This window comes from Balaenoptera musculus, chromosome 10, assembly GCF_009873245.2.
Source record: "Balaenoptera musculus isolate JJ_BM4_2016_0621 chromosome 10, mBalMus1.pri.v3, whole genome shotgun sequence".
Lineage (NCBI taxonomy): Eukaryota > Metazoa > Chordata > Mammalia > Artiodactyla > Balaenopteridae > Balaenoptera > Balaenoptera musculus.
The window spans coordinates 89,044,925-89,064,299 of NC_045794.1; the positions used below are offsets into that span (position 1 = coordinate 89,044,925).

General features: G+C 40.1%; 1 protein-coding gene across 3 annotated transcripts in view; it reads right to left on the reverse strand.

Annotated features, from left to right (window-relative positions):
• CRY1 (cryptochrome circadian regulator 1) overlaps positions 1-16,656 on the reverse strand; it is a 96,129-nt gene extending 79,473 nt beyond the window's left edge. The window contains exon 1 of one of the 3 annotated variants that reach the window (XM_036866795.1): positions 15,878-16,656. In XM_036866795.1, the coding sequence (XP_036722690.1) occupies positions 15,878-16,035 (158 nt within the window). In that variant the 5' untranslated portion in view covers positions 16,036-16,656. The remainder of the gene's footprint in view (positions 1-15,877) is intronic. The other 2 variants (XM_036866796.1, XM_036866797.1) reach the window with 2 other exon arrangements.
• Between the last annotated feature and the right edge of the window lie 2,719 nt (positions 16,657-19,375).

Sequence of the window (19,375 nt, forward strand, 5' to 3'; positions counted from 1 at the left end):
AAAACGTCCCTAGACCAACCATTGAGAACTGTGTTACAGGACTGAGGAACCAATAATGAATCAACCCCTCTCTTGTGTAATTTGGTGAAGGAATAAAACAATCAATCAATCAGTCATTCAATCAATCAATCAATGATTTCAGGTAGTAATAAATGCCATGAAAAATAAAACAGGGCAAGGAGAAAGAAAGTGAAAAGTGGGAGACGTAGGGAAGGAGTAGGGGCAATTACACAGGATGGTCAGAAAAGGCCTCTCTAAGGAGAGATACTGAAGGAATGAGCCCTGTTAAGTTATAAGGGAATATAATGTTCGGGTAGAGAAGTAGAAATGCTAATACCCTGGAAGTCACTGGAGGATTCTGAGCGTAGGAATGCCCTGATTTGATTAAGGTTTTTTAAAATACTACTCTGGCTTCCACGTGGAAGAGACTGGGAAGGAAGGTATAAAAATGGAAGTAGAGAAGTTAGGAGGCTATTGCGGTAGTCCTGCAAGAAATGTTGACTTGGATAGTATGATAGCAGTGGAAATATGAGATTTGAATGAATATGGGAATTATTTTGAAAGAAAAGCAATAGTAATTGCTGAAGGACTAGAGATGGGGTTGTGAGGGAAAAAAAGCAATGAAGGAAAGATGGTTCCTAGGTTTTTGCAGAGCAACGAGGTGAATGTTGCCATATGTGACATAGAGAAACAGTGGGAGGTGGAGGAGAGGGAGGCAAAATTAAGTTTAAGATGCTTATTTGGAATCTGAGTAAAAATACTGGATACCTAGGTCTGTAACTCAAGACAGAGGTCAGGGCAGGAAGTGCATGAGGTATTCAAGTATGTGACTAGATTAAATCACCTAAGGGGTAAACGTGGATAAAGAAGAGAGACAGAGAATCGAGACCTAGAATTCCACCCTACATCAAAAGCTGTCAAATTAATGTACATTTATATGTTATTTTTTATACTTGCCTTTTTCAAATAACTAACTGCTAGTCCCAATGATATCAGATAAAAGGGCTTTTTTTTTTAGTATCTCCCTTTTCATATTAGGATAATCTTAGGAGCACAGAAGAGAGACAACCCTGGGGGAGGAGGAGGGATTAGGAGTAGAGGTGGTGTGTGCGTGTGTGTGAGAGAGAGAAACAGAGAGAGAGAGAGAGAGAGAGAGAAAGAGAGAGAGAGAGTGAGTTGCGGGGAGGGAAAGTGTAGGAGGTAGGAGGGAGGGAGATACTGGTTTGAGAGAGGAGGAGTTCCAGAATATTTCTACAGAAGTCCTATTTTTTTTTTAAATTAATTAATTAATTTATTTATGGCTGTGTCGGGTCTTTGTTTCTGTGCAAGGGCTTTCTCTAGTTGTGGCAAGTGGGGGCCACTCTTCATAGCGGTGCACGGGCCTCTCACTGTCGCGGCCTCTCTTGTTGCGGAGCACAGGCTCCAGTCGCGCAGGCTCAGCAATTGTGGCTCACAGGCCTAGTCGCTCCGTGGCATGTGGGATCTTCCCAGACCAGGGCTCAAACCCGTGTCCCCTGCATTGGCAGGCAGATTCTCAACCACTGCGCCACCAGGGAAGCCCCTACAGAAGTCCTATTTAACATCCTATATTCTAATTATTTGTCCTTGAGTGGTGTGAAAGTTTCTTTATGGGCAGAAACTATGACCTTCATCTTTGTGCCTTGCAAAGTGCCTGGCAGATAACAATCTCTTAATGAACATTTACTGAATGAATAAAATGAAGGAGGAGTGACTTACCCAAAGTCAGCCCAATTGCTACTGAATAGGAAAGCAGGGATTAGTATCTAGGTTTTAGGACAGTCAGATGTTCTAAACTCACTTCAGGCTGTCATTAAAAGGACTACACATTCGGGCCTCACCTTATCTATATATTTTATTTTCTATTTGTCATCCTGTCTGGACTACAAGTCTGTTGATCTACCTAAAATTCACTTTTCCTCGGCCTGTCCAGAACCTGTACATCCAGCTTATGTCTTACCTCTCCCATAAAAACTCTCTTCACCATTCCCTCAATCATCACCCTCCTCCCCTACACCAGCCACACACACACACACACTTTCTGTAACACCCTATACAATCTTATTTCTGTCCTTACAACTACATTGAAGCTGCTTTCCCAAAGTTTACCAAAGGCCTTTATAACAGTTAAAGTATGATTTATAAAATGGTTAAATCACGACTCTCATACAAATGTGAAATGAATATATGGCAAAGATTTTATTTAACTCATTAATGAATGAAGGAACCAGTAAGATGTTAAAACTGGTTCAAATGAGAATCTGACATTCAGAGATTTATATTGCCCAGTCTATAAAATTCATTTGCATGGCATGAACAGGAATAATTGCATTAGTATAGGCAGGAAACATCTGTTCTGTTACCAGTTTTCCAGAACGAAACTTTTGCCGCCGTTTTGCAGAGTTGTAAAACAGTCTAGTCAATCAAGGACAAAAATATATATCTCTAAATCAAAATAATATAATTCCTGGAGGGTCCTCTAGGTTCTGGAGGGTCCAATGCCCAGCATTCAGATACGCAGCAATTTCTTCTGCCCATTTCCAAGTCCTTGACAAATTTTTCCTGCATAACTGTCAAAACTCATCCTAACCTGCCTTCTTTAGCACAATGAAGGAAAATTCTTGCCACCTTTGGTTTCCTGACTCCCTTTCTCTCTGACTGATTCTCTTCAGTCTCCTTCACCACTTCCTATTCATCTTAAATACAGTATTCTCCAAGGTATTGATGGGTCTTATTCTATCTAATATCATCAGTCATGCTTCCCCTATTAATTTTATAGGAATTACTCCCATATCCACAGCTCTAATGTCTATACTCCCCGAACTTGAACTTCTATTTTCTCCATTTCCCATGCTGATATCTTAGCAGCACCTCATATTCATCATGACCTAAACTAAACTCACTCTTGTCATCATCTAAATATGATCTATCCCTAACTTAGTTAATGTCTAATTGTCAAAGAGGCATAAAGCATGAGAATCTTACATTTTACTCTCTCCCTCACCCTCCTCTACGTAACTGCCTTTTACAGTCACCTAAACTATCCATCGCACCTCTACAATTACTCTCTTGCATCCCTCCCCTTCCTCACAGCCATTTCCCTAATTCAAGTCTATATTATCTTTCAACTGAACTGTTGATAAAGCTTCACACTGCTATATTGTCTCTTTTCTCTATCATTCACTCAGATGCCAAAGTTATAGTTCCCTAACAGGGGTCAAAGTTTTTCTGACTTGGTCCCACTTTCTGATCCAAGTTCTTATATAATAGGCATCTGTTGTTTTAGGACATCCACCTACTTCCTACTTATTCTACTTCAGTTACTTCAGTCCAGTCAAGCTGATTCCACCCATGAGGCAAACAACTCCAGCTCAGACAATCAGGTTCATAATGACTGGTTCAGAACTGGCCCAAACAGAGCCACTGAAATGCCACAGACTTTTGCTGATACTTCTGGGTCAGAAGCAAATGCTTTTTACTATATACCTGCTATTGTTATTGCTATATTTTACCACCAGAGGACAGCCTGTCTGAAAACCCAGTGCAGAATAAGTGAAGTTTGGAGATGCAAAGAGAATTTGGCCCTTGTGAGCCCTAGCATTAACCCATGTCTGAAGCCAATTTCCCTTGGATTGTTCAATTACACTTGCCAATAAACTGTCTTTCTGCTTAAGCTCGTCTTAGTCAGGCAACCATCTAAAGCACTGAACCAAGAGTGCTAAACAACACCGCCTATCTTTTTATGCATGATATGATTCGGTTACATCAACCTCCTTGCCAGTATCAGAATACAGTGCCTTCCCTCACGTTATTTCCTCAGTCTGGAATTTTCTTCCCTCTGGCTGGAATCCCCTTCCCTCTTTTCTCTGTTTATTAAGATCCATCTCATACTTCAATGCTTAGTTCAAATGCCTCAGTGAGGCAATCCCTGGAGGCTGGGAAAAGAAGCAGAAGACCAGATTACACAGAGATTTTAAACCATGCTATGGCTTTTTGAACCCTTACGTAAGGGTAAATAAATGTCATTGAAGGATTTTAAAATAGCAAAGGACATGATCAGATTAACAATTTTAAAAGATGACTCTGGTTGCTGTGTAAAGGATGAATTAGAGGAAGGCAAGGGGAGCAATGATTTGTAAACTACGAAAAATCTACACAAAAAGGATAGTGGTATGGGCTAAAGTGGCAATGGAGATAGAAGAATGTACTTCCATGATTACTTAATTCTGAATAAATCTCTCTCTACATTGTAAACTCCCTGAGGACAGAGAATTTAGCTGTTGACTACCATTTTATCCACAGAAATTAGCAAAGTGATTGGCACACAGTAGGGACACACATTTATTTGTAGAATAAATGAATACACAATTAACAACCTAATATGTAAACTCTGTGAGCAACTGGGCAAATGGCAGTATTATTTATGATAAGAAACACAAGAAAAGTCAGTTTGGAGTTTTTTGTTTTTGTGAAAGAGGTAAGGGAAAAGATGAACTCTGTTTTGAACAAATTGAGTTTAAGGTAATATAATACATTCAAATATGGAGGGAATCTATATATAGTGGACACATATCTGGGGGTCAGGTGAGAGATCTGGGCTGCAAATACTAATTTGTGAATTCTGGGCATATAGATTGGTAACTGACTTTATGAAGAGAGATTACCTAGGAATGAGGAAAAGAGGGTGGAGATTACAGACTTAAGGGGCATTTAAGGGTTGAACAGAAAAAGAGAAGTCAAGGAACACTAATAGCTCTGGCAGAAAAACAAACATAGGAGAGTCCTCTAACCAAAGCAGAGGGAAGAAGAGGAAGGTGTACTCAAATGTGTCAAACAGTAAAAAGTCCAGGAATGAAAAGTTTTAAAGTATCCTTTGGATGAAAACAGTTTTGGTGGAGAAGGGGGGGGGCGGGTGAAACCAAGTTTGGAGTGGGTTCAAGGGTGAGTAGAAGATAAAGAAATGAAGTCAGTCAGTATTTAGACATCTTGTTCAGGAAGTGTGGCTATAAAGGAACTGAGAAACATAGTTTCAGGAGAGGAATGTCAAGGGTAGGTTTTGTTCCTGTTTGGTTTTTTGTTGTTGTTTGTTTGTTTATAGAATTTGGTTTTAAGCATGTTTAAATGTTGATTGGAAGCAACTTAAAAAGAGGATGGTGTTAAAGAAAAGGTGAAAGTGAATAATCAAAAATGAGCTTCACGATGAACACATATATCAAAACATCTATCTTACAGCTTAAATATATACAATTTCAATTTGTCAATTATACCTCAATAAAGCTAACAAAGTTTATAAAATAGAGTACAGATGAAGATATTGGGATTTTTAAAGGCATTTATTTTATTTTACTTTATACAATTTTTAAAGGTTACACTCCATTTACAATTATTACAAAATATTGGCTATATTCTTCATGTTGTACAATACATCCTTGCAGCATATCTTACACCCAACAGTTTTTACCACCCACTCCCCCACCCCTCTATTATCCCTCTCCCCCTTCCCACTGGTAACCACTAGTTTGTTCTCTATGTCTGTGAGTCTGTTTCTTTTTTGTTATATTCACTAGTTTGTTGTATTTTTTAGATTCCATATATAACTGATATCATACAGTATTTGTCTTTCTCTGTCTGACTTATTTCACTTAACATAATACCCTCCAAGTTTCTCCATGTTGCTGGAAACAGCAAATTTTCATTCTTTTTTATGGCTGTATAGTATTTCATTGTGTGTGTGTGTGTGTGTGTGTGTGTGTGTGTGTGTATACACATACATATACATACACCACACACCACATCTTCTTTATCCATTTTTATCCATTCAGCTGTTGATGGACACTTAGGTTGCTTCCATATTTTGGCAATTGTAAACAATGCTGCTATGAACATTGGGATGCATGTATCTTTTCAAATTAGAAAATCCTAAAGACACCACCAGAAAACTACTAGAGCTCATCAATGAATCTGGTAAAGTTGCAGGATACAAAATTAACACACAGAAATCTGTTGCATTTCTATACACTAATACAGAAAGATCAGAAAGAGAAATTAAAGAAACAATGGAATTTACCATCACATCAAAAAGAATAAAATACCTAGGAATAAACCTACCTAAGGAGGCAAAAGCCCTGTACTCCAAAAACTATAAGATACTGATGGAAGAAATTCAAGATGACGCAAACAGGTGGAAAGATATACTGTGTTCTTGGATTGGAAGAATCAATATTGTTAAAATGACCATACTACCCAAGGCACTCTACAGATTCAATGCAACCTCTATCAAAATACCAATGGTGGGCTTCCCTCGTGGCGCAGTGGTTGAGAATCTGCCTGCTAATGCAGGGGACACGGGTTCGAGCCCTGGTCTGGGAAGATCCCACATGCCGTAGAACAGCTAGGCCCGTGAGCCACAATTACTGAGCCTGCGCATCTGGAGCCTGTGCTCCACAACAAGAGAGGCCGCGATAATGAGAGGCCCACGCACCGCGATGAAGAGTGACCCCCGCTTGCCACAACTAGAGAAAGCCCTCGCACAGAAACGAAGACCCAACACAGCCATAAATAAATAAATAAATAAAATTTAAAAAAAAATACCAATGGCATTTTTCACAGAACTAGAACAAATAATTTTAAGATTTGTGTGGAAACACAAATGACCCTGAAAAGCCAAATCTTGAGAAAGAACAGAGCTGGAGGAATCATGCTTCCTGACTTCAGATGATACTACAAAGCTATAGTAATCAACACAATATGGTACTGGCACAAAACAGACACACAGATCAATGGAACAGAATAGAAAGCCCAGAAATAAACCCAGACACTTACGGTCAATTGATTTACAACAAAGGAGGCAAGACTATACAATGGAGAAAAGATACTGGTTTTGAATAGTGTAAGCAATATCTCTTTCACTGAAGTCATACAGTAGAAGGAAAGAATAAGTAAGGATGTGGATACATTTATAGATCCGGTTACTGAGAATTAAGAGACTCTCATGTGACAGCATCAACTGTGTAATAAACATGTTTAAGTTTAAATATCAAAAGTAATCTGTTCATTAAAAATTATTTTTCCAAATTATGAGTTTGTTACACGTTAGCATCTAAGTTAAGGGAAGTAACTGCCCCTCTCCCAAATCCTAGACTTAACAAAGAAAATTTAAGAGATAATTACCAAATGCCTACTTTGTACAAGACATGATGCTAGACATTGTGAAGAATACACAGGGCTCTTCCCCCAGATATTTCCATAGCTTTTTTTCTCCTCCATTTAGGTCTCTGTTCTCACATTCTGCTTTATTTCTCTCCATTACAATTACCACCACCTGACATGTTTGTTTTATTGTCTGTTTTTCCTCCTATACTAGAAGCTTCTCAAGGCAGGGACTTTTTCTGTTTATTTATTGTTGTATCCCCAGTACCAAGAATAGTGCCTGCCATGAATATGAACCCCAAATAAACTCTGATTAAATGAATGGTATCTTCTCTTTAGGAAGAAGAGGTGTAATCTGTTAAACAGGGGAGAAATGAATATATGAGAACTATATCAATATTTACAAATGAAAGAAGTAATTACTAAGGATGATATAAGCAGTATCAAAAAATGATATAAGAGCTCACAAGACTGTTCATCAACCAGACAAGATGATAAAGAAAGGTATATTGGAAATGGTGTCATTTGGACTGGGCCTTAAAGAGGTGAGTAGGGTTCTGCGGTTTTGTTTATTTTTCAACATGTACAATTCGATGGTTTTTAGTATATTCACAAAGTTGTGCAACCATCACCTTCTAGAACATTTTCATCACCTCAAAAAGAAACCCCATGCTCCTTAGCTCAACTCCCACAACCCCTCCCCCACCAGACCGAAGAAGCCACTAATCTACTTTCTATCTCTACATACTTACCCGTTGCGGACATTTCATATAAATAGAATCAAAAAGCATGTGGGATACTGTGACTGGCTTCTTCACTTAGCATAATGTTTTCATGTCCATCCATGTTGTAGCATGTATCAGTACCCCTTTTTATGATTGAATAATATTCCATTGTACAGATATATCATATTTTGTTTAGCCATTCATCAACAGATGGACACTTGGGTTGTTTCTACCTTTTGGTTATTATGAATAATAGTAACTCTATGGACATTCACATATCAGTTTTTGTGTCACATAACTTCAACAAGAAATAAGTGAAGGAAGGAATTGAAATATTATAAATCACTCAAATCAAAAGATGACAAATTCACGATAAAGTTTTCACTGGTCTGAGATCAAATGGGGCAAAGTGAATTTTCATAAAGCTTAATTTATTCAAATCAAAAACTGTCTTTTATTGTTACAAAACAATTTGTTTGTTGCTTCAAACTTTTTTTTAATGTTAAAGCACCCCTTTTTAAAAAACTGAAGTATATTCGATTCACAATGTTGTGTTAGTTTCTGGTGTACAGCAAAGTGATTCAGTTACATATATATTATTTTTCATATTTTTTTCATTATGATTTATTACAGGATATTCAATATTGTTCCCTGTGCTATACAGTAGGACCTTCTTCTTTATTTTATATATAGTAGTTGGTACCTGCTAGTCCCAAACTCCCAATCCAACCCTCTCCTGCACCCCCCTCCACCTTGGCAACCACAAGTCTGTTCTCTATGTCTGTGAGTCTGTTTCTCTCTTGTAAATAAGTTCATTTGTATCATATTTTAGCTTCCACATACAAATGATATCATATGTTATTTGTCTTTCTCTTTCTGACTTACTTTGCTTTGTAGGATAACCTCTAGGTCCATCCATGTAGCTGCAAGTGGCATTATTTCATTCTTTTTTATGGCTGAGTAATATTCCAGTGTATGAGTGTGTGTGTGTGTGTGTGTGTGTGTGTGTGTGTGTGTGTACCACATCTTCTTTATCCATTCATCTGTTGATGGAAATTTACATTGTTTCCATGTCTTGGCTATTGTAAATAGCAGAGCACCCTTTTTTTTAAATTGAAGTATAGTTGATTTACAATGTTGTGTTAGTTTCAGGCATACAGCAAAGTGATTCAGTTATAACTATATATATGTGTGTTTATGTGTGTGTGTGTATATATATACACACACGTATATATGTTCTTTTTCAGATTCTTTTCCCTTATAGGTTATTACAAAATACGGAGTATAGTTCTCTGTGCCATATAGTAGGTCCTTGTTGGTTATCTATTTTATATATAGTTGTATATATATGTTAATCCTAAACTCCTAATTTATCCTCCCCCCTTCCCCTTTGGTAACCATAAGTTTGTTTTCTATGTGTGTGGGTCTATTTCTGTTTTGTATATAAGCTCATTTGTATAATTTTTTTTTTTAGATTCCACATATAAGTGATATCATATGATATTTGTCTTTGCCAGGCTTACTTCACTTAGCGTGATAATCTCTAGGTCCACCCATGTTGCTGCAAATGTCATTATTTCATTCCTTTTATGGCTGAGTAATATTCCAGTGTGTGCGTGTGTGTGTGTGTGTGTGTGTGTGTGTGTGTGTGTGTCACATCTTCTTTATCCATTCATCTGTCAATGGACATAAAGGTTGTTTCCAGGTCTTGGCTATTGTAAATAGTGCTGCTACGGACATTGGGATGCATGTATCTTTTCGAATTATGGTTTTCTCCAGATATATGTCCAGGAGTGGGATTGCAGGATCATATGGTAGCTCTATTTTCAGTTTTTTAAGGAACCTCCATACGTTCTCCATAGTGGCTGTACCAATTTACATTCCCACCAATAGTGTAGGAGGGTTCCCTTTTCTCCACACTCTCTCCGGCCTTTATTGTTTGTAGAATTTTTGATGATGGCCATTCTGACTGGTGTGAGGTGATACCTCATTGTAGTTTTGATTTGCATTTATCTAATAACTAGCAATGATGAGCATCTTTTCATGTGCCTTTTGGCCATCTGTATGCCTTCTTTGGAGAAATGTCTATTTAGATCTTCTGCCCATTTTTTGATTGGGTTGTTTTTTTTTTGATATTGAGCTGTATGAGCTGTTTGTATATTTTAGAGATAAATTCCCTGTCAGTCACATCATTTGCAAATATTTTCTCCCATTCTGTAGATTGTCTTTTTGTTTTGTTTATGGTTTCCTTTGCTGTGCAAAAGCTTTTAAGTTTAATTAGGTCCCATTTGTTTATTTTTGTTTTTATTTCCATTACTCTGGGAGTCACATCCAAAAAGATATTACTGCGATTTATGTCAAAGAGTGTTCTGCTTTGTTTTCCTCTCAGAGTTTTATAATATCCAATTTTACATTTAGGTCTTTAATGCATTTTGAGTTTATTTTTGGGTATGGTGTTAAAGAATGTTCTAATTTCATTCTTTTACATGTAGCTGTCCTGTCTTCTCAGCACCAGTTACTGAAGAGACTGTCTTTTCTCCATTGCACGTTACTGCCTCCTTTATTGTAGAGTAATTGACCATAGGTGTGTGGGTTTATTTCTGGGCTTTCTATCCTGTTCCATTGATCTATACTTCTGTTTTTGTGCCAGTACCATACTGTTTTGATTAGTCGCTTTGTGGTATAGTCTGAAGTCAGGGAGCATGATTCCTCCAGCTCCATTTTTCTTTCTCAAGATTGCTTTGGCTATTCACAGTCTTTTATGTTTCCATACGAATTAAAAAAATTTTTGTTCTAGTTCTGTGAAAAATGCCATTGGTAATTTGATCTGTAGAGTGACTTGGGTAGTAGAGTCATTTTGACAATATTGATTCTTCCAATCCAAGAACACAGTACATCTTTCCATCTGTTTGTGTCATCTTCAATTTCTTTCATCAGGGCCTTACAGTTTTTGGAGTACAGGTCTTTTGCCTCCTTAGGTCAATTTATTCCTAGGTATTTTATTCTTTTTGATGTGATGGTGAATTCAATTGTTTCCTTAATTTCTCTTTCTGATCTTTCATTGTTACTGTATAGAAATGCAACATATTTCTGTGTATTAATTTTGTATCCTGCAACTTTACCAAATTCATTGATAAGCTCTAGTATTTTTCTGGTGGTATCTTCAAGATTTTCTATGTATAGTATCATGTCATCCACAAACAGTGACAGTTTTACTTATTCTGCTCCAATTTGGCTCCCTTTTATTTCTTTTTTCTCTTCTGATCGCTGTGTCTAGGACTTCCAAAACCACGTTGAATAAAAGTGGCAAGAGTGGACATCCTTGACTTGTTCCTAATCTTAGAGGAAATGTTTTCAGCTTTTCACCATTGATTATGTTAGCTGTGGGTTTGTCATATACGGCCTTTAGTATGTTGAGGTATGTTCCCTCTATGCCCACTTTCTGGAGAGTTTTTATCATAAATGGATGCTGAATTTTATCAAAAGCTTTTTCTGCATCTACAGAGATGATCATATGGCTTTTATTCTTCAATTTGTTGATGTGGTGTATCATACTGATTGATTTGTGGATACTGAAAAATCTGTGCATCCCTGGGATAAATCCCACTTGATCATGGTGTATGATCTTTTTAATGTACGACTGGATTCAGTTTGCTAGTATTTTGTTGAGGACTTTTGCATCTATGTTCATCAGTGATATTGGCCTGTAATTTCCTTTTTTTTGTGGTATCTTTTTCTGATTTTGGTATTAGGGTGATGGTGGCCTCATAGAATGAGTTTGGAAGTGTTCCTTCCTCTGCAGTTTTTTGGAATAGTTTCAGAAAGACAGGTGTTAACTCTTCTCTAAATGTTTGGTAGAATTCACCTATGAAGCCATCTGGTCCTGGACTTTTGTTTGTTGGGAGTTATTTAATCACCGATTGAATTTCAGTACTTGTAATTGGTCTGTTCATATTTTCTATTTCTTCCTGGTTCAGTCTTAGGAGATTGCACCTTACTAAGAATTTGTTCATTTCTTCTAGGTTGTCCATTTTATTGGCATGTAGTTGCTTGTAGTAGTCTCTTATGGTCCTCTGTATTTCTGTGGTGTCCATTGTAACTTCTCCTTTTTCATTTCTAATTTTATTGATTTGGGCTCTCTCCCTTTTTTTTCCTTGATGAGTCTGGCTAAAGGTTCATTAATTTTGTTTATCTTTTCAAAGAACCAGCTTTTACTTTCATTGATCTTTTCTACTGTTTTCTTAGTCTCTATTTCATTTATTTCTGCTCTGATCTTTATGATTTCATCCCTTCTGCTAACTTTGGGTTTTGTTTGTTCTTCTTTCTCTAGTTGCTTTAAATGAAATGATGGCAACATCAAAAGGTAGTTCTGTTAACTTACTTAGGCAAAATAAATTTTTAAAAATTTGTTTTTCTGTTAAATCCAAAAATCTAGGAAACACTGTTGATTAAAGGAAATGGCACAAAGGAAAGAAGACAGAAACCCACAAGACAGCCTGAATGCCAAGCTAAGGAATTTGCACCTTATTCTACGGTCAATGAGTAAATTAATAAAGTTGTTTAAACATAAAATTATTGACTCCTGGAAGTCATTTCATTAACAAACAGTAACTGAGTTACTACTATATGAAAAGCACTGTATTTGGTGCTATGAGAACAAATTAAATAAAATCTGTCCCTCCTTTTTATAACAGACTTCAGTGGAAGAAAACAGTCTGTCTCTCTTCATTATTTACATCTTTATCTGTTACTCATCTAGGGCAATATTTAGTAGTTAAAAAAAATCTTTTTTAAAAAGGAAAATATGGGAGTATTCCTATTATGCTTACGAGTTTTATTTCACTCATTATTTAACAATGTGAGTTGTTGGATGTACAAAGTAAAGCAATATATAACCCCTAATCTACAGAATTTTATAGTCTAGATTTTCTAAACTTATAAAGTACTCTAGAAGAAACTGACTGTAGGCATTTAACTAGATATTATTTACCTAGGACTTCCAATTTAAGAGCAAATAGCAAATAAGCACTTACTACTACCACTCACATTTTAAGCATTTAACATTTTTAAACTAATTTAATCCTCCTAACAATCTTATGAGGAGGGAATCATTACTATATTGTTAAGATATTAATAGATTAAAATATATAACATTTATTATCTTTTTCCAGAATGAACTTTGACACCAATTCTGCTAAGGAAAGTGTTTTATATAGAGTTGCTATATCATTCCCATCAGTACACAAACATGCTGTAATTTCTCCCATCTTAAAAAAAAAAATCCTCGGGGCTTCCCTGGTGGCGCAGTGGTTGGGAGTCTGCCTGCCAATGCAGGGGACACGGGTTCGAGCCCTGGTCTGGGAGGATCCCACATGCCGCGGAGCAACTAGGCCCGTGAGCCACAATTACTGAGCCTGCGCGTCTGGAGCCTGTGCTCCGCAACAAGAGAGGCCGCGATAGTGAGAGGCCCGCGCACCGCGATGAAGAGTGGCCCCCGCTTGCCACAACTAGGGAAAGCCCTCGCACAGAGGCGAAGACCCAACACAGCCAAAAATATAAATAAATAAATAAATATTTAAAAGGTTGGGGACTGCTGCTCTAAATGATACACAAGAAAAAAAAAAAAAAAAAAAAATCCTCTCTTGACTTCATGTTCTCCTCCAGGAACTACACCATTTCTCTGATCCCCCTAGAGGAAAACTTCTTAAAAGAGCTACCTATATGAGTTGTCTCCCATCTTCTCTCAGCCTCTCTCAAGCCATTCCCAAAAGGCTTTTGTCTCTTGACACTACTGAAACCACTTTAGTCATGATTATGAATGATCTCAAAATGCTAAATATGATTTTTAATTTTCAGTCCTCATCTCACTTGACCAGCAACTTGACAAAGGTAAAACACTTTCTTTGAAACACTCTCTCTCCTTCTTTACTTGGCTTCCAAGACACCATACTCTTCTGGGTTTTCTTATCTTCCTAGATGTTCCTTCTCAAACTCCTATGCTGGTTCTTCCACAGGTCCACAATTTCAACACATTTGAGTACCCGAGGCTCAGTTCTTGGACCGCCTCTCTTTTCTATCTACAGTCATTTTCTTAATGTTCTCATATAGTCTCATGGCTCTACCAGAATGTGCTCCAACAAGATAGGGATTTTTTAGCTATTTTGTTTATACTGAATGCCCTGCACCTAAAAGTGTCTGACATGTAGTAGATGCATGTCATATATCTGTTCAATGACTGAATGGATTAATAAATGGCTTTAAAAGTTACCTATAAAGTGATGACTCTCTAATTTATACCTCCTGCCTGGATTTCTGTCCTTAACTCCAGATATATCCAACTACCTATCTGCTATCTCTACCTGGATGTGTAATAAACATTTCAAACTTAACCAAGTTCAAAAGAAAACTCAAATCACCCTCTCAATGGCTTCTTCAACTGACCACTTAGCAAAGAGCAGTTCCATCCTTCTAGTTTCTCAAGTCAAATTTTGAAATCATTCCTAATTCCTTCTCTTTTTCTCACACCATATATCCAATCTGTCAATAAATTCTGTGAATCAAGCCTTCAAAATATACTCAGCACTTGACTACTTGTCACCACGTTCACCACAATTACTATGGTCCAAGTCATTATCATATCTTACCTGGATGAATGCAATGGACCCCTAACTGGTCTTACTGCTTTTTGTCCACCTCCATCCCACAATTTGAGTCTGTTCTCAGAACCGCAGCCAGAGAACCTTTTTTAAAACTCAACGTCAAATCACATCACTTCTCTGTTCATAATCCTACAATTATTCCCACTTTGCTGTGAGTAAAAGCCCAAATCGTGACAACTGCCTATAAAGCTCTACTCAGTCTGGCCCTGTTACATCTCTGACCTCATCTACTACTTTTCCTCTCACTTATTCTGCTCCAGCCATATTGGTTTCTTCTGCTGTTCCTTCCAAAGGTTAAGCATATTTCCACCTCAGGCCCTTTTCTCTTACTGTTCCTTCTCCCTGGAATGCTTTCCCCTAGATATCTGTAATCCATTACTTGCTTCATCATCTTGCTCAACTGTCACTTTCTCTGAGTTTTTCCCTATCACCATATTTTAAACTGCTACTCCAACCCCAACCCCTTGTATTTTTCATCCCTTTTATCTCTATTTCTGGAAATCTTTTATCATCACTAAATACTACATGCTTTCTGGGACACGTGCTTGAAAAGGACAAGAAGTTCTATCTGTTTCATTCACTACCGTATCCCTAGTGTTTAAAGCAGTGCCTGGTATACAGTAGGTGATCAATAATCTGTTGAAAGAAAGGTTTCATTTCCACCAGGGGGCCTAACAATCCTCTAGCCTGGCGTTTCAGGAAAAGATCATAAAGCTTCTCTAAGATTTCTTCCAGTGCTCTGAATCCTAGAAGGATTATACATTGCCTAGAAAGAAAAACTGTGCTTGTCTAGTCAACCACAAGGAGGAGTGGAGAGGGAGAGCCGAGCAAAGAGAAATGTTTCCCTTGCTTTGCCTGTGGCAACCTCATGGTGGAAGAAAACCGGATTTGGAGGCGACTCTACTGAATGAATGATTTTCTCCATACTATGAGTTAACTAGACACACACAAACGTAAACATTGAAAACCGCAATCCCTTCAAACGCCACAAAGAGGCCAAGGAAATCAACCCACGGGCCACTGAAAACTGGAAGGGTGTTTCTTTAACTCCAGCACTAAGCATTCCATAAATCCAGGGGAAGAGTTCCCATTAGCGCAGAGACACGCAACTCACACCTTAAGGACAAGGTGTTCCAGGCTGCCAGCACAGCACTCTCTGGCCAGAGGACTATTAAATCCGTTCTATTTAATACTTAAAGCACCTGCAGTAATTAAAACAGCATAGGCAAGCCGGTGTCAGGTCTAAATTCTCAGGTCTGGCCGATCGCATGTGAAGTCTTGATTCATCTAACAGCGAAACCAATTTCCCACGGGATTTTGACTCACCGCCACCTGTTGATGCCAACATTGGAGGAGCCGGCGAACCAGGGGTCGAGGATGTAGACGCAGCGGATGGTGTCGGCGCCCTGAATACACTCCTTCAGGGCGGGGTTGTCGTGAAGCCGAAGCCCCTTTCGGAACCAGTGCACAGCATTCACCCCCATCCCGGGGACGCGGCGGGTGGCGGGGCGCCGCCGAGCTCCTCCGCGGAGAAATTCAGGGCAGGGGGGTCCGGCTCATAACCGACACCTCCGGCCGCAGGAGAATCGCCGCACCCAAGGAGTGAGGAAAGGGCGGCAGAGGGGAGGGAAGGAAAAAATGAGTCCGAGGAGGGGACCGGAGAGGGAGAGGGCGCTGGCGGCGCAGCTGGAAGATGAATGGAGGTTGCCCAGTCAGCGGAGTCCGGGTGTGACGCCTTTAGGAGCCGGCACCCGCCGCCACCTCCTGGACGAGACGCATAACTTCGAGGGCCCCGGACCGCCGGAGGGTGAGCAAGTTCCACAACACCGAGCCGACACGACGGCCCGAGCGGGCGCGGGCAGCCCCAGGAGGTTCGTCACGGAAACCTAGCCCCACTGAGGCGGCCCCCGAGGAGCAGACGGCCCGCCTGAGGCGAGCCGCCGACAGGAATGAGAGAGAATTCAGCCACTGTCGGCCACGCTGCCTCTCGGCCCGGGAAAGAGGAGTGAGGACGGAGCACGGAGGCGGTGGTCGAGGCCGCTGGACGGTTGGCGGCCGGTGACCGGTCCCGAGGCTGGCCGGGTGACTCCGCCGCCACCGCCGCGTCAGCGGCCTCGGCCCCGCCCTCGGCTCCTCATTGGAGGGGGCACTCCCCACGTGACCACCGGCACCTCACGTTTCTGAAGTGTGTTTACTACAGCGGCTCTGACTGGGGAATCTGCTTGCACTTCAGTCGCTTCTACGGGGCGACAGCTGCTCCATCTCAAAACCGTCGATCCTCGCCCAGACGCTAGACATTCTGCCTCTGCCCCTTTTCTCGGCTGACTGGTTGGTGTTGCCTGGAAGCGCCCACTGTGAGCAGAGGCCCCATGTGAGGGAAGGCTTAGCCCCACCCTCGAGGGCCGTGAACGTCCACCATTGGCTGAGGTTCGCCGAGACCCGGATGAGCACGGGTATGCGGGGAGCTCGCGAGCGCGCGCTCTGCTCTGGAAGGCGCGCTTGCGCTCTCGCTGCGTTCCAGTGGGAAGGAGGGCGGGGCCGGGGTCTGGAGTGCGCTCCGGGATTCCTGCCGCGGGGTTCACGGAGCCCTGGAGACAGCCCGGTGTTTTCCAGGAGTCGGCGGGGCAGCCGGGCGGGGAGTGAGGGCAGGATAGGTTGGAAAGAGCAAAGTAGGAGGCTCCACGTAGACTTGGAGCCCAAACCATGTGCTTCCACCCAGCTTTAGCTGGAGAACCCAACTCTACTTTGGAGTGTGTAGAGCTGGCGCCCTTCTTCTTGCGGCCCTCGAGGCGTGGCACCCTTGCACGTGCTCTCGGGAAGAGGAGTAACTGGCGGGGCGGGTGCCAGGCATCCGTGGAATTCCTTAATATCGTCAACATGTCAGCCCTAGTTTCTTACACTTAGTGTGGTTTGCAGGGCTCTTCGTAATAGGGCCTTTGCCTACCTTTCTGGGGACAATGAACTTAAGGCCATGCCATTCCTTAGACATGCAATGACCTTATATTCATTCAACAATCACTTACTGAATGAAACTGGCACTGTTCGAAGTGCTGCAGATACAAGGGAGAAAGAGACAAATATCTCAGCCCTCACAGAGTTCACAATCTGTCTCTTAACCTTTATATGTTCTATTTTTCCCTCTGTAAAATGCTCTTCTTTAGAATCTGCTGCTCACTACAACCACCTTTGAGGTGGTTGTTATAGATTGAGTTGTGTACCTCTAAAATTCACATAAGCCCTAGTACCTGTGAATGTGACCTTATTTGGAAATAAGGTCTTTGCAGATGATCAAATTAAGATGAGGTCATTAGGGAACCAAATGACTGGTATCTTAAAAAGGGGGAAATTTGGATGCAACACAGACCCACACACAGAGAGAAGGCCATGTGAAGTTTGGAGTTATGCTGCCACAAACCAAGGACCTACTCGAAGCTAGGAGAGTGGCCTGGAACAGATCCTTCCCTAGTGCCTTCAGAGGGAGAATGGCCCTGCCAACACTTTGATTTCAGACTTCTGGCCTCCAGAACTGTGAGACGATAAATTCCTGTTGTTCTAAGCCACTCATTTTGTGGTACATCACTACAGCAGCTCTAGCAAACTAATACAGCTGTAATGTAAATTTAGTCCTCCAGTGAGCCAATATGTCTGGATAGTCTTCCCTAACCCTGCTTTTGTTGCCATAGGGAGGGCATAGCATCTTCTTTTTAGTTTCTTAAGAACATTTAAAATTATATAGTATATGAAAACCTGTTGTTCACTATGAAGTATTAAACAGTTATTTTTATCAGTGGGGATGAGCCTTGGTTAATTACCACACCCAGGGTCCCATCACTTTTGCAGAGGATGTGGCAGACAGAGCTGTGCACTCATTTGGATTGCCTCATACTCCAGGGGCTATTGTACTTTTAAAAATACAGTGTTTCTAGTTCATGTTTCATTTTAGGCAGTTTGAAAGTAAGCAGATTCTGGGACTTAACCTGGTGGTCCAGTGGTTAAGACTCTGTGCTCCCAATGCAGGCAGCCTGGATTCAATCCCTTGTCAGGGAACTAGATCCTGCATGCCACAACTAAGAGCTCGCATGCTACAACTAAAAAAGATCCCGCATGCCACAACTAAAGATCCGGCATGCCGCAACTGAGACCCGGCACAGCCAAATAAATAAATAAATATTAAAACAAAAACAAACGAAAAAAAGTAAGCAGATTTTGTCTAAAGACGTAAGAATTATTTTAAGCATCTAAGTGAAACAGTGGGAGGTAGAGAGAATATTGATTTGTGTGGAGTTGGCTTATGTTCGCCAGTTGTCCATTCAATAAAGATGGGTTTTTTTTTTTTAACAGACGGCTGTATGTGGGTGGGTGTATAACTTTCATTTACACATGAAATTACTAACTTATTATGAAAATGTCAGTACTGTCAACTGTGCATTCCTCAAAGAGTAAAGGTTTTTTATGGCATGTAGGTTGTTACTTTAATATATTTTTGTAAGCATTTAATAAAAGCTATGACTTATTGAGCACCTACTATATGCCAGGCACTTTATATAGGTTATTATTAACCCTCAGAATAATCTTATAAGGCAGCTTATTATAATTTAGTAATAGTTTATGCCCACTTTGCAGATGAAGACGCTAAACCTCAGAAATACAAATACGTAGTAAAACCAGATGAAAAACCAAGACTGTTTCTGAGGCCAGAGTTCTTTCCTTATCACATACCATCACTGACACCACCACTCCCTTTCTTTTTCAGAGTGAGTGTATATGTATGAAGAAGGAAAGAAGGGATGGGGAGCATTGCTGGGAATCTCTTGTGAAATTCTG